Raw genomic sequence first — 16285 nt, 5'->3', positions numbered from 1 at the left:
AGGGGAAAATACATCATTGTAGTCAATTCCCTCCTTCTGAGCGTAGCCTTTAGCTACCAATCTTGCCTTGTAGCGAATATCCTTCTTGCTAGGAGATCCATCTTTCTTTGCGAATACCCACTTGCATCCGATTGCCCTTTTACCTTTCGGTAATTGCGCCAATTCCCGAGTATTATTCTTCAGGAGAGACTGCATTTCTTCATCCATGACGCTTTTCCATTTATCACTTTCTAAGCTTTGCATTGCTTCTTGATAAGTGATAGGAATATCATCAACAACGGGAAGGGCGTAGGCCACCATATCAGTAAATCGAGCAGGTTTACGAATTTCTCTCCGTGGCCTTGCAACTGCAACTGGTTCTGGTGTACTTAGTGGTTCTTGGGTCAGAACCTCTTCAACCTCTAATTCCTCCATTGTGACTGGAGAATTAGACTTATTAACTGAGCAAATCCCCATCTGCTCAAACTCCACCTGTTTTGGAGTACACTCCACCTGCTGTGGAGTATTGCTCGTCTGAATATCTTTATCTGCTACCTTTTTCAATGTGGCAGATTCATCAAAGGTAACATCTCTGCTACAGATCATTTTCTTTGTGCTTAAGCACCAAAGACGAAATCCCTTCACTCCAGAAGTGATTCCCATAAAGAGAGCTTTCTTTGCCCTCGGATCTAACTTTGACTCCTTCACATGGTAATATGCAGTGGATCCAAACACATGTAAGGAATCATAATCTGTAGCCGGTTTTCCAGACCATACCTCCATAGGAGTTTTTCTTTCTAATGCAGATGATGGAAAACGATTAACAAGATGGCCAGCGTATGCCACAGCCTCAGCCCAAAATTGCTTGCCCAACCCAGCATTGGACAACATACATCGAACTTTCTCCAGCAATGTTCGATTCATACGCTCTGCCAATCCATTCTGCTGTGGTGTATCCCTAACTGTGAAGTGTCGAACAATATCATACTCTTGGCACACATCGAAGAACGGATCACTTTTATATTCCCCTCCATTGTCCGTCCTAAGCCGCTTGATTTTCTTGCCAGTCTGGTTTTCGATCATAGTTTTCCATTTAAGAAAAACTCTAAGCACTTCATCCTTAGTTCTCATGGTATACACCCAAACTCTTTTGGAAAAGTCATCAACAAAAGTAACAAAGTAGTGTTTTCCTAACAATGAAGGTGTCTTGGAAGGCCCCCACACATCTGAGTGAATATATTCCAAAATACCTTTTGTATTATGGATAGCAGTACCGAATTTCACTCTCTTTTGCTTTCCCAGAACACAATGCTCGCAAAATTTTAATTTGTAAGCCTTTGCACCTTTCAACAATCCTTGCTTTGCCAGAATTTGCAAGGATTTTTCGCTGGCATGTCCCAACTTCATATGCCACAACTGCATTGAGTCCAATTCTTTGTTACCGGAAGCTGTAGCGACTGCTCCAATAACTGTACTACCTTGGTAGTAATACAAGTTATTTTTCCTGATGCCCTTCAATATCACAAGTGCGCCAGATGTCACTTTCAAAATCCCATCTCTCATAGTAACAACTGAACCATTGGATTCCAAGGCTCCCAATGAGATGAGATTTTTCTTCAAACTGGGCACGTACCGAACATCAGTCAGAACTCTGGTTGATCCATCTTGATTCTTTAATTGGATTGAACCTATCCCAACAGTTTTACAGGCATTGTCATTGCCCATATAAACAACTCCTCCATTTAGTTCTACTAAATTAGAGAACCACTCCCGGTTAGGGGACATATGATAGGTACAACCCGAATCCAATATCCACTCATCTGAATGGAACGACGATGATGATGCAACCAGTGATAGTTCAGAGTCACTAGTATCATGCTTAGCAACACAAGCATCTACAGCAGCTTTTCCCTTATTCTTCAGCTTTGGACAATTTTTCTTCCAGTGGCCTTTCTCATGACAAAAAGCACATTCATCTTTCCCGAGTCTGGACTTTGACTTTGATCTCCCCTTTTGAGTTTTCTTCCGAGTGTATGAACGACCTCGGACTACTAAAGCTTCTGTATCTCTGATTGAGTTTTTCTGTTTGTCCTTCTTTCTCTGTTCATAACTGTATAAGGCCGCACAGACTTCGCTCAGAGATATATCACTCCTGCCATGAAGTAGAGTAGTTTCTAGGAACTCAAACTCCTTAGGAAGTGACCCCAACAGCATCAAAGCCAAATTTTCATCTTTGAATGTCTCATCCATATTCAGCAAATCAGTGACTAACTGATTAAATTTGGTGATGTGATCATTCATTGTGGTACTTGGGACGTATGTGAAGCGAAACAGTCTTTTCTTCAAGTGGAGCTTATTTTGACTGTTTTTCTTCAAAAATTTTTCTTCAAGTGCCACCCACAACTTATTTGCAGAAGTCTCCTTTGAAAAAGCATACCTCTGCTCTCGAGAAAGGCATGATCGAATTGTGCCACATGCCAACCGATTGATCGCCTTCCAATCTTTCTCCTGTACATCATCTGGTTTCTCTTCATCAATGGCAATGTCTAGACCCTGCTGAAAAAGGGCATCTAGAACCTCACTTTGTCACATACCAAAATGGCCCGTGCCATCAAAGATCTCCACGGCCAATCTTGCATTTGCAATTGTCGGTCTTGTCCACATGGACGATGTTGAAGCTCCTACACCGACCGTTTTCTCCATAATCTTTCAATATACCTAATGAAATCTTTTCTGATGTGGAAGATCAGTTTAAACTGCAACCACAGAGCATACTACGATTAACTTTCGGCTCTTGATACCACTTGTTGTTCCAATAGGGTCGGAAGCGTGTAAATTATTGTACTAAAAAATCACACAAAGTTCAATTCCCAGGGAAGAGAGGTGGATCACAAGGATCTCTTAAATACCAAGTCTTTCCTTAGTCAGAATATTCCTTCTAACGTAATTTAATAGCACAATTAAATACTACTATTATACCCTCAAATATTGAAAGAAAAATAGGACAAAAAAGAACATAAGAGTTTTAACGAGGTTCGGTAAATTATACCTACGTCCTCGGGCACTAACACCAGATGATAACTTTACTATCTTCAAAATATTACAAACAAATAGAATTCCTTAAGAATTCTCAAATGGGAGAAGAGAGAAAACTAAGAGAGAAAGATTGGTTGGGATGGTTGAAATGAAAAATGAAAAGGCCTATTTATAGTTGAAGTTCAGGGACTAACTTGCAAATGGCCTAAAAAATTAGGGACCAAAATTGCAATTATCCCATTCATCTTTTCAACATTCGGGGCAACTTGCTCAACCTTTTTAACAAGTTGCTTCCTACCTTTGTTGACCTTTCAACAAGTTTTACTTTGTATTGTCATCTCTTGCAGTGTTAATTGTGTATATATAAATGAGTTGGCATCCTAAAGTCTAAGATTGTGCTCAATCAATAAACTTGTTCGTTCTTATACTTGTATCTCTCATCTATCGGTCATTTTTTGAGACATGACCGAGTATATATCGATATGATTCATTCTTCTTTCAGTTTTTTTTAATGCACATCTGAAAATCTAAAGTACTGGTTATAATCAAGCACTACATATGCCTAGGGCATCTTAGCTATAGGAAACCATGTCTAATAAAAACATCAGTACTGCAGCTGTGATGGAAGAAAGACATCTAATTGTAGGATTCACCAGCTGAGACTCAGAGATAAATTAGTATTTTGTCAACAAAATATTTCGCAGTAATGATTTCTATAAGTGGTCCTACTACTTTTTAAAACATATTCTTGTGGTGAGATTCCATGTCATGTCGTGTTATAGGCTGTCTGCTGGTACACTTGGATTATGATGATTTTCAGTTCTTTTGCAGAACTAATGCTGTAATGTTAGTTATGCTGCGATCTAGTTAAGTTGTCATTTAGATGTTTTTTCATCAAATTATTTTTGTTAGTTTTTTATTGTTTTCCGAGGTTGGGAACGGGGTTAAGCAAAAACTCACTTATGTATGATTTCTCTATGACTCCATCTTTTCCATGGCTATGTATGATTTCTCTATGATTCCATCTTTTCCATGGCAAATCAATTAAAAGAGAGGCAATGCTTGGTTGGAGGTACTGGATTTGACATCTTCACTGTTTCTCAAACTTTTTCAAATGCTGGATGGGTCATAGAGAATAGAACTGATTTGCTGATGCTTTAGCAAAAGGTGGAGTGGATGGCTCCAATATCTTCATGTTCTTGTTGCTGTGTTTATGCTGGTTGGATGATATTGCTTTGCTGGTTGCGCTGCCGTTCCAGCTTTCGGGGTTGTTTGACTTGTCTTCGTCTTCGGTGGACTATTTTGTTGTTGATGATGTTATTCACAGGACTGTAGGGCCTGCTTGCGTGGTAATGTTGTTTGCTGTAATACCTTTTTACCTTCAATATATCAATAAAATTTTCGAGCAAATATATATGTCGACAATTGATCTTGGTCTTAGGCAAAATACAAGATAACTGTGAATTCTCTCTGATATTTGTATTCTTCTTCTGGAAATTAGAGGTAGTGCACATTAGTTACTGATAGCGAAAGTTGAAGTGCATGTGGTACAGTGTGAATATCAAAAGAAGAATTCAGATATTTGAGATGCTAGCTGTTGCTTGAACGAATGATAGGTGATGGTTGGTTTCCAACTCATCTCGCTGCTGCGCACATACAACTAAACAACACATGGAAAATACACATATGGGGAAAAGAAATTTGATGAAGTAATACTTTAAAAAAAAAAAGGCTTTTCCTTCTTAGTTTACAAGTATTGATGAAATTATGTCTATATGCTTCGGCACCCCATGAAGGAAAAATGATATTGATATATTATCGTATAGGTTTTCGTCTTAGACTGGTTCATGCCATGCGTGATGCATGTGCGTGCGTATGAAAAATGGGATTAGCCATTTCGAGCAAGCTGGTCCCCTGCAAAATTTTGTCAAATGGTGATAGATTGTTTGTTGAATGGGCTCCAAAAGCCAGAATGGTCCCTAAATTGTTGTGATTATGGTCCATCTGATCAGTGGGCGTGCACGTGGCAGGCATGCAAGTGAAGGACCAGCAGATGGGTCTATGGAATGAGATCTTTCACTGAAAAAAAAAATAGGGCAGCCGTGCCCATAATAATGTAATGAAGCTGAAAGGGTGCAGTAATTCATGCAACGTTGTTGTTATGAAGACGCTAGTGGGTCAAAAACTCAAAACTGTTATTAGGGCAGATGTGTATGGAGTATTCCTCGGTGGAGATGGAGGATTAAACTTTTGCATGTTAGAGAAGTGGCAGGCGCAATTGAATTTGATAGCAAAAATGCATTGAGAATAAAGCAGGATAAGGTTGAGTGGGGCAAAGCTAATCTGTTCGTCCCCCATATCCCTAAACATCTTCTAGTGGCTTTGAATGGCAATTCAGTAGAAGCGACCTACCAAAGGTAGACTTACTGCTTGATGTTTGAGAGCAGATGGTCTTGTGCTTACTGTCAACCACTCACCCACTGTGCTCACAATTTAATTCCTTCAAATCGATAAATTAATTTATTGGATATGAGATTTCAGTTTTGAATTTTCAAATCAAGTAAATAGACCGTAAATCATTCTCACTATAAAATTAAAATTTCTTTATTAACTCATAAATTAGAGAGTAATGCTTTTTTCATATTGACACTAATACTTATATTAATTGATTACTTAAAAATAATTAAAAATTAATTTAAAAAGCCTATAAATCTAAAATTTAAAACCAAATAATTGATATTAAAACCGATTATTTTCAATAAAGAAAATATTTTTAAATCTTACAAAAAAAAGAGATAATTTTTGTGCAGAACCACATTCTAGTTTAATATAAACTTTATTATATGTGCAGTGCAATACATTTTGGACCAAGCGATTAATGAGTTGAATCGAATTCAACGATTAAATTAAATACATTAATAAAAAAATTAAAATCAATTTAACTGTGAAGTTGGTTTATACTATGTTTTTTATTCAATTGATCTAAAAATTTTCTTGAATTAATACCTATCGATTAGATCTAATTCAGATAAAATTTATAAACTATAATTAAAATAATAATTTTTTATTCTATAAATAAATAAAAATTAAAAAGCAAGCAAAACAAAAAGGGAAGTCCCTTCAACATGAAACCAACAGATTAGGCCCAGTTTTAGATTCAGTCACAGCCCGAGAAGGAACGTGGTGAAGCAGAACCGAAATCCAAGACTGAGAGGACACCTGAATTCAAATTTACAGTAATATGTTTTAGAGAAGAGATTGAAATGCTGAATACAAACATATAAATAGTTGAGAATGATTCATCCTTAATGGATTTTAAGAATTTAAATAAACAATTTATCCCTCAAATTCAGAGAAGGAAATTGTGCTTTTTTTCTTCTAAATCAATAATTTATTTATAAATATTTAAAAGTATAATTTAGATGAATATTTATGTAAGACTCTTGAGAGGTGATTTGTGAAAAAAGAAAAGGAGGATTGATTTAGAGGTATAGGCAGTCCAGTTGGGTCCCCAACTCCAAATGACTCTCCAAAACTTTCTCAACACCCTCAAAACTGTTAAGAAATCCTCGGCTTCAACCCTTCCCCCCAAACACTTTCAACACCTTCCCGACTTAATCTCCCACTTCCTAAAACCTTCCACCCCCCTCGATGCCTCTGCTCTCCCCTCTCTCACCCCCACCACTTTTCGTGATATCCTCTCTAACCCAGATCTCAAAGCCTCCAAGTGCTTTCGTTTCTTCAACTTTGTTGCCAATAACCAATCTTTGCTTTCCTTCAAACCCCATCTTCAGGATCACTTGACCCTTATTTCAGGGCTCCTGAAAGCCAGGCTGTTTGCCGATGCTGAAGCCATGTTGAAAACTCTGTCTGTTGATGAAAATCTCAGGTACCCTTTTCTTGTTATAGCTTCCGCTGTTGAGAATTGCTGTTTTGAGTCTAAAGTTACCACAAAGTTGTTTAATTTCATGCTTAAAGTTTACTCTGATAATGGGAATTTTAGTGAGGCATCCAAGACATTTGATTATATGAAGGATAATGGGATTAAGATCAATGAGAGAACTTGTACTGTTCATTTAAATACTCTTAAGAAAGCGGATGAATTGGGGTTGGTTTTAGATTTCTTTGGTCAAATGGTACAATCAGGTCTTGAAATTTCTGTTTATTCATTGACATGTGTGATTGATGGAATGTGTAGAAATGGGGATATAAAGAAAGCTAGAGAGATAATGCAGGAGATGTCTGGCAGAGGGATTAAACCTAATGTAATAACTTTTAATATATTGATAGATTCGTGTATAAAAAGATGGGACTTTGAGGAGTTGGATTTGGTGTTAGGTTTGATGAGAAAAGGGGGAGTAGGATTTAATGTGGAGACATATAAATTTCTGATTGATGGGTATTCAAGCTATGGGAAAATTGAAGCAGCTGAAAGGTTGGTTATGGAGATGCATGATAAGGGCTTGAGAGTTGATACTTTTTTGTATAATTTGATGATAAATGGGTATTGTAAATTAGGAGCGATAGAGAGTGTGTTATTGTTGTTAGGCAGAATGAGGGATAGAGGTGTAAAGCCAAATGCTGATACATATTGCCCTATAATAAATTGGTACTCTAAGGTTGGAGGAATGGAAGTGGCAATGAAGTATGTGAAGGAGATGCAAAAGATGGGATTTGAGTTGGACAAGGTTATGTATGACATGTTGATTGATAGATTTTGCCAGAATGGAATGGCTGATGAAGCTTTTGAGTTGCGAATCGATATGGAGAGGAAAGGATTTCAAGCTGATATAGCTGTATTTAATCAGATGGGGGAATTATTATGTGAAACTTATCAGACTGAGAAAGCAAAGATGCTTATGAACATAATGATTAAAAGGGGTATATGCCCGAAGATGGTAAGCTTCACATCTGCAATCAGCTAATATTGCAGGAGTGGGGATGCTGCGTCATGAGACGCATAATGTTACTCAGTGACTTGGAACTTATTTGATTTGGTTGAGCATTTTTGTATCAGATGCATCTAAGTGCTCCAACGCCAATATATACAATGTTAACGTAGGATTCGTGTCTTGAATTGACATCCTAGATGATGTAGTTCTCCTGCCTAATTATTTATGCAATAAGATTTGTATTCCAATTTCCTCCTAGACAATTAGCATTTCCACTTGTAAAGAATTATTGCTTTTTTCCTGCATGTTTTCTCTCTTCTTTCTTGTTGTCCACCAAGGTTTAGTGAAAAACTGGAAGGAAAAGTGAAAAGAAAATAAAATTTGAGTGTGTTTGGTATTCAAGAAAATAAAAGAGTTGACTATTTTTCATTTTAATACATAATAACAAATTATAAGAGGAGAGAAATTGAGAGATGTAAGTTCAAATTTATGCAAATTTTAGTATGTTTTATTTATTTTTCTTTCATTTTTTTTCAACTCTACTGAGTAATGAACAGACAATTTTTCTTTTTTCTTAGATTTTACATTTTTCCTACCTAGAACGTCAATGAAAAAAAATGTATATATAGTGTTTTTTATCTCTATATTTTTTTGTTCGCTTTTAACATGACAGAATGGTTAGAGCACATATCCATGAAGGTGTTAAAGAGACTCATACCGTCACTATCTCTTTTTTCTATGAGCTTAATTTGATTTCCATGATAGCTTCATCACTGGTTCTTATTTCAATAACCTGGTCACCGCTTATTGTCCCTTGGTCAAACTCAATTTCAATGTGGGGTTTCTGTGAACATTGAACCAAGCAAGTGCAGGAGTGATTAGCAGAAATCATGAGAAACAAATAATGGCAGCATGCGTTTATAACAACAAAAACGTACTTGACGTTTTTGTAGTAAATGCAATGGCATGTAATTAGGCTTTACTATTTGCGTCAGATCGAAATTGAAAGAGATTCTCTCTCAATAATTAAAAAGCTCAGCACATAAGAAAGGCATTGATCTTTAATCAATGCCCATATTGAAGATGGAAAGTTCTAATCGAACATTTCAGATAGTGTAGGCTCATTCATGCTCATAGATTAGGTTATAGAGTTGCTCATTTATTGACAAAAGAGGGTTTAAAATGAACAATACGGAAGAAGCTCCACCAATGGTGCTACTCTGAAACATGAATGGAGAATAGTTTTATTTGCTCCATTTATATACATGTGGAAATCTTCCGTCATCACTGCGTTGTGAGGATTTAGGTGCGATGAACTAGTTGGGTTTGGTTTTTTCTTGATTTTGGTTTGTCTTTTTTGTGTTGTTTCAAACTATTTTATTTTGCTTTGTCTTTGTGTTTCTTTTTATATGTGTTTTAAATTTTCAAACTATGTTATTTATGTTATCTTTGTTTCTTTTAAATAAGATTATGGCGTATTTGAATATTTCTTCCTATTTCATAGTTATACCTGTTGGCATTCCACATAATGATTTTTTTTTTTTGGCGGGGGGGCTGGCGAGCGATTAAATGGTTATTGGAATCCTCGCCTTCTACTTTTCTTGGGAGAACAAATTATCTTTTCCAGATTGCATACACTTGCTTATTAAGTCCCTGAATTGCTCAGGCCAACAAAAGCATTAGAGTTACATAAAAACTTCTGTGCACAAGGCATCTATCAACAAAAAATTAAAGCATCATTGCCCTTTCCCAACATGAGAGTAAATTAAATGACCCCGTAAATTACACAAAGCCAGGAACAGATTAGTTAGAAAACTAAAATGCGATGAACAAAATTTGTTCCGCTAAATCTAAGGAGCCCCAGAAAGAATGGGATCACTGATTATGGATCCATTATTTTTCCCCAAGGGCGGACTGCCGAGGGAGAGTTTTGTTGTCTGCACATTAGCTAATGACAATCCCCTCTCATCCTTCCCCATAACACCGAAGGGTGGTAATAGCAGAGTGGCTCAGACAACTGCTCTCCTCCGCTTTTAAGGTAGGCATTCAAATTGTTGTTATATTGATCCTCTCTTGTGTGGATTGCTTGGTCCCACACATCCTGCATTGCCAGGTCATCATACTCTTCATCCGACTTTGTTGACCCTTCATCAACAGAACCTACCTATACAACAGAAATCAATAAAATTATTAGTAGCATTCATTCCCAATCTTAAAGCTGTAGGAACTTAATGCCATTTCAATCATTCAACTTTCACAAAATGTATGTCATAAAACAACATATATAACGAACTAATAATAACTCCTCTAGGTATAATTGCGTAGCTTGTAAATTCTCTCCAAAACCAATGTCATAATGATATACATTTTTCATCTCTTGGACAATCTAACACAATTTCATTGTCATACCTCTTCAAGGTCTTGTTTGTCACCGTCATCACTAAAATCCTCATCACTGTCCACCTCAGGTGGATCGTCAACTTCTTCATCACTGCCGAACACTGAGTTTTCCTCCATTAGCTGTCAGACAAATAGAATCAATAGACTGAGCCTAATATAATAAAGCAATACTAATTAAGACTAGTAGCATTAAAAGTAAATTCAGTTTTTTTTTGTTCATCTCATTTGACATTTGCACATCAAAGATAACTACAAGCGTTGATAAAGAAATTTCTAAAAGGAAAAGAAAAAAACTGTAAGATACTACCTCCTTTGAAGGACCATCAGACATTCTTGGTGAGCTGCAGCAGGAAGATTGGTATCTACTGCCATTATCAGTCCCATCAAATCTCGACTCATCTACACTTCCAGCATGACTTGTGCCTCCATCACTAGGCCAGGCACTAATTCCATAGTGGCCAAATTGAAGATTAACAGGTTCAGCCTTGCCGATTGTTAAAGGTCCATACAAGGGCATGCCACTCAAACCCTCAGTTCCGTGGCCAGAGATGGGCCTCCCATTACTATCAATGGATTCAACTGACCAAGCCTTCGCCACAGATCCATCTTTGTTAAGAAGAGCCATTAGTTGCCTAGAAGAACCACTCCTGTGGATCAATTGAAACATACCCTTGGAGCTCAGTGAATTGGCAGCACACTGATTCCGGTATTCCTCATCAATGACAGCGACTGTATTTGTTATAGGATCATACAGTGTCTCCCCAGCTTCGCGCCTACGGAGGCAACTGAAAACTGTTGCATGTATGGCTGCCACACTTTTGTCAACATTTGTGTTGTTTATTTTGGGGACAAAATGCTTGTCAGCTCGTTTACATAGATAATCTTGTATTGTCCTGATATTCCTTATATACTTCACATACTTATTTTTAGCAGGGTCCAATGTCATGTACTTCGCACGAACTGCAAATCTTTCTAAGTGTTTGTCTTCATTTGTAATGTATATCATGAATGGTATGATTGAGGGGTGTTTCTTCATAAGCCCCATCTGCACATGAAGATAAAGAATAAATATAAAAAATAAAACAGGCAATGAGATCCGATGGCAGGGAAACAACCAAATGTCTACTTACAACAAAATTAAGGCTTAGGTGAACACCCTCGACTACTACAGACTCTTTCCTCTCTTCCCATGCAGTAATTAGTCTGTCTAGACTGTCAATAACCATCTCACTTTGTGCCTTGAATCCTTCGACTGCCATCTGTCTGGGACCGATCAATTCAGTACCAGTAGAACTACTCTCCACTGGCCGGGCATCAGACTTGCCAGCTGAAGTACGATCAGCCAGCTCACTCTTTGACAGTGACTGAGAAATGCCAGCCAACTTTTTTGCTCTTTTTTTAGCCTTAGCTTCTGTAACAGCCACAGGATCCAAGCACTCCCCAGCATGGTAGGTTGAAGCCCAGAGTAAAGGATTTTCCTTCTCATTTACAAAACTCCGCATCATGTGACGAATAGAGTCTGTTGAAATCACAGTTGTAATTCCCAACCTACTACCCTGCATATCATTATCAAAAGCAGAAAGATTAGCGATGTAAGAGAATATAGTTAGAGAGCCACTAGCACCACACAAATTGTAGATATGTAAAATAAAGATACCAGCAAAGCAGACAAAGTAGATTTGCCACAACCACTAGTGCCACACAACAGCACAGTAACAGATTCCTTCTTCTCTCGGATTCTGCAATGAAGACCAAATACAATTGTAATGGGAGACAATACACCTTACATTAAAATTTTACTTGGTGCTTGTGATAATAAAGAAAATCATGCTTGAATAGTCTATCTATTGAAATATATTCTAGGAATGTTTTGTCATGTCAAATAAGACACAATAAAAAAGTGTGAATTACAAATCTCCATGCTATCACAACACAATCACCTCTAGAAATTTGCAAGAGAAGAGGAAATTTAAGCGAATTGGGGCATATTCCCCATGCAAGAAATGAATTTATGACATATTATAGCAATTTCTTATTGCAAGTATAAGTGGTCATACAATACCTGCATGCCAGAACCAAGTCAGCCCTCTGGTTAGGACCAACATACTTGTATTCAGCCAGAGCATCACAGACAACATCTAAGAAAGCTTCTCTTTTAACAACTACAGATGTACGTCTTTTGTACAGCTCAAATGGTATACCCTTATTTCTATCATCTTCGTTTGAAGCTAAACGGCTGCCTGCCTCTGCTCTTTGGAAGTCATTAAAGTTAGAATAGGCATCTTCCTTTTCAGAGCTCCATCTCAAACCATCAGAATTCAATGTCTCACTTCCCTGTTGAAGAAGTGAACTGTAAGAAGCTTCACTTCTTACCAACTCAAAAACCCGGCGGCTAATCTGGTAAGAAATACAGAGAATGCATTCAGCAAGAGGATCCACTCTCCATAACAACTAAGGAACAAGAGAAAAAAACGCTTATGTCAAACTAGAAAATTAAATGCGAAACGACATATCTCAACAACTCCAGCGTAAAAGCAGACAAGAATTCTGATTGAGGAAATGACCAAGCCTCAATCTCAACATGCATACATACATAAAGCAACTGATTCTAGTCTCAACCTCTCACTGACGATGATACGGAAGATTTCTATCTCTCAATTGGAAGCAGAAAGCAATTTACAAATAGAAAATTAAACAGCTAACATGAATATTATTAGGCAATAAAATCACTAGGGCCCACATCATGACATGGTAGAAAAAGATCCAGAACCCGGCGACGACAGCTAAATGGAAACAGATCAGAACTAATTCCGTCATAATTGATTTCGTTCATTTGCAGAAGTCCCAAAAAATTTTCCAGAAATAAATAGGAACATCTCGTTTTTAAAGGTAGAATGAGAAGTTATATTCAGTCGAAATTCTATGACAACGACAGAAAGATGATTCTTTGACAAACTGAAGCAAAAATAAAATAAAATCGCTGCTACTATCAAATTCTTAAAATATGACAGTTTTGACTCGGCATTAAAACTAAAAAGCATATAAAATTGAAAAGGAATTTTATGAACACGTTATCAGAAATACAGATCTAACAACTCAGCATCCACATTTTAATTTTATAATTTCATAAGTATAGTTTAAGAATCGATCAAAAAGGAAGAAAAAAAGTTTTATCAAACGAAAAAACCATAATTCGCTGAAATTAAAAAAAAAAAAACCTTGAAGGCATGACGAGCTTTGCAGCCCATGAGTTGGAGGGTGCTTTGAAGAACAGGACGCGTGTATCGGAACGACGACGTCTCCTTGTCCCTCTTCTCACCTTCGTCGACCACCACTATATACAACACCTTCGCTAACTCTCCCATCTTTTGTATCTCTGCGCACCAAAATGAAAAAGAAAACAATAAGTCAAATCAGAACGTCAAAGTTGTGAAATAACGCAATGTAGGATAATAGATGAAGAGCAGTAGAGAAATCTAACCTGAAATTATATACAGCGAAATCACCTGAAAAAAAAAACAAGAAACAGTTTCCCGAATGGGGAAGAGAGAAGAAAAAAAGGGGGACTTTTAGGGTTTATTTTGTCTATGAATCATGAAATACGAGAAAAGCCAATCTGAAGTAGAAGCGAAGAAAATCAGAGGGAAATTATGGGTAGCAATGTGTTGATGGAGTCATCACTATGCCACGAATCACGCGAGCCTTCCACGAGTCCCTTATTTCCTTTTACTTCTTTCCTTGTTTTCAATGCAAAACCCGATCGGAGGAACGAAAAAGACTGATATCACCTTCTGTGGGAGAAGGAATTACTTTTGGTTTTGAGGGAAGCAAGCATCGGGAAGAAGAGTATTTATAATATGTAAACTGAAAACGGGTATGAGTGCGGGCCCTTCCTCTCTATTGGCACGTGTAAGATGAGCGGCAATTGAAGAAAATTCTAAATAGTATAGGGCGTAAAGACGAAAATCTTCGCTCTCCTCGTCTGACTTCAAGTAATTCTTCAATATATTTTTTGCTTCACAACCATTTTTTAATTTCACAATCATCTAAAAAATTTTAAAATGAATGTTAAATTTTCCGATTTTAAATTCAAATATAAGATAAAAAGTTAAAATACTAAAAGTAGAGAAATTGACCACTGTTCATCTAATTCACCCAGCTGCTAAGGAAATAGCCCATAAATATACTAATAAAATGCAATTACATTTACATACTTGTTTTTCTTTTTTAAATTTACATGATTCACTTTAACGGCCCAAAATTAAGTGAATTAATTTTGCTTTCTCTTTTTAAATTAGTTTAAAACATCAAGTGAGATTCTTTACTTTTTTTTTTTTTTTCATAGAATCGAGTCTAAGTTCAATCCAAGGCAGCATTGAGATTGATAATGTAAAGTGGTGGAATAAAATAGCCTTGTATATCTTAAATAAACTATAATATTACAAAGTATTTTGTTGTTCTCTTATTTCGAAAAAGAACCAAAAAAACAAATGTTAAAGATTTAACTCATCCACTTACCGTCTATAATTTGTTTGCCACTTTAATCAATATTTTATTATACATTTTGATACATTATTTGTATATGTATTGACAGGGGCATAGTTAGAGATTGGTAGGGACTCCGATCACCTCTAAAATGATTTTTTTTTTATTTCATTCCTTTAAATTAGTAAAGTTAAAATTATATTTTTTTCTCCTAAAAATGTTAGATTTTTTTATTTAATCCTTTAAAATTTATAAAGATGTAAGTTATTAAAATGGTGAAATTGTATTTTTATTATCGTAAAAATTACAATATAATCTTAGCCCCTTGAAAAAAAAATTTGACTTCGCCTTTATGTATTGATAAAATCGTTAATAAAGTTGGTGTCAAAAATTAACTCAATACCAAGTCAATAGAAATGATAATAACATGGTAAATAATTGAGATGCATTTAATATTATTAATCAAGGAGGAGACAAGTAGGGGTTGTCACTTTAAAATGGAAAATTTATGTTTTAACCCTTTTAAAATTTAAATTAATTTTTATTTTAATTCGGTACATATTGCTTATAAATTATTATTAGATTCAAATATTATGTTTCAATATATTGTATAATATCTTTAAATGCATACATATTTATTAAACATATAATTTTCACATGATAAAATTTATAGTTAACTAAATTACAAACCAAATATCCAAGTCATAAAAGTGATGGTAATAGGTTCGGTTCTCGTATCGATCTTATATTAACATTAATTGGCAGGGTATTAAAGATGTTAGTTCAAGACATTTGATTTTTAGTAATAAAATTGTTGGAACATGGAAAATACACTTTCTCCTTTTATTGTTATTGAAGTTATAAGGCCAGTATTTTATTTGGTGAAAATTGTTAAGATATTTTCAGTGGAGTTTTATTTGCATGAAGTTTAGAATAGGTGTAATGCAAAATATATATGATATTGTTCAAAACAAGATTGAGTAGCAAAACAATCCCCTTTTATTGTAATTTTTGAAACATAGCCAATGGTGAATCCATGATGATTAATGTGTTTGAAGAATTATCAACCATTGAGAAATTGACCAAAATCGTGAAAATATTACCAAAACAGTATTGGATTGTGTTACGTGGCTCTGGGCAAACTGGCCATGAAGAGGAAAACCAGTCAAACCAAAACAATTGATGAAGTATCTAAACCCACTTCCTTACCCTTTAAGGTTTAATGAAAATAAATTAACTTTTAAAGTTTCTTTTTTTAATTTGTTTAAAGCTGCTTTTTAATGAATTTTATTAATTACTTATTATTCTTCAATTTTTTGTATTCAATCCTTTTCAATTTAAAAAATAATATTTTAATTATTATTAAATTAATTTATAAGCTACATATCATGTTCTAATTTAATCATATGTTCAATATAATATATTTTTCAATTAGTATATATAAAATTTTTGTTCAAGTTACAAATACAACCATATTGCAATTACAACAAGTA

The 16285-nt window shown here is 35.6% G+C and overlaps 2 protein-coding genes across 2 annotated transcripts; one reads left to right on the top strand and one right to left on the bottom strand.

Annotated features, from left to right (window-relative positions):
* Positions 1-6536: 6536 nt before the first annotated feature.
* LOC107960772 (pentatricopeptide repeat-containing protein At2g28050) lies at positions 6537-7940 on the top strand. The gene has a single exon (XM_016897054.1). The coding sequence runs from the start codon at positions 6537-6539 to the stop codon at positions 7938-7940; it is 1404 nt and encodes a 467-aa protein (XP_016752543.1).
* A 1586-nt stretch (positions 7941-9526) lies between these two features.
* Positions 9527-14133, bottom strand: LOC107958559 (P-loop NTPase domain-containing protein LPA1 homolog 1). The gene is made up of 8 exons (XM_016894369.2): positions 13789-14133; positions 13526-13683; positions 12370-12704; positions 11965-12046; positions 11438-11863; positions 10615-11352; positions 10317-10427; positions 9527-10071 (listed from the first exon to the last, which is right to left on the bottom strand). Exons 2-8 carry the CDS (start codon positions 13670-13672, stop codon positions 9856-9858), a joined length of 2055 nt encoding a protein of 684 aa, XP_016749858.2. The 5' UTR covers positions 13673-13683; positions 13789-14133; the 3' UTR covers positions 9527-9855.
* Between the last annotated feature and the right edge of the window lie 2152 nt (positions 14134-16285).

The sequence above is a fragment of the Gossypium hirsutum genome, chromosome A05 (genome assembly GCF_007990345.1).
Source record: "Gossypium hirsutum isolate 1008001.06 chromosome A05, Gossypium_hirsutum_v2.1, whole genome shotgun sequence".
Classification (NCBI taxonomy): Eukaryota; Viridiplantae; Streptophyta; class Magnoliopsida; order Malvales; family Malvaceae; genus Gossypium; species Gossypium hirsutum.
This window is presented reverse-complemented; position numbering and strand designations above follow the sequence as displayed.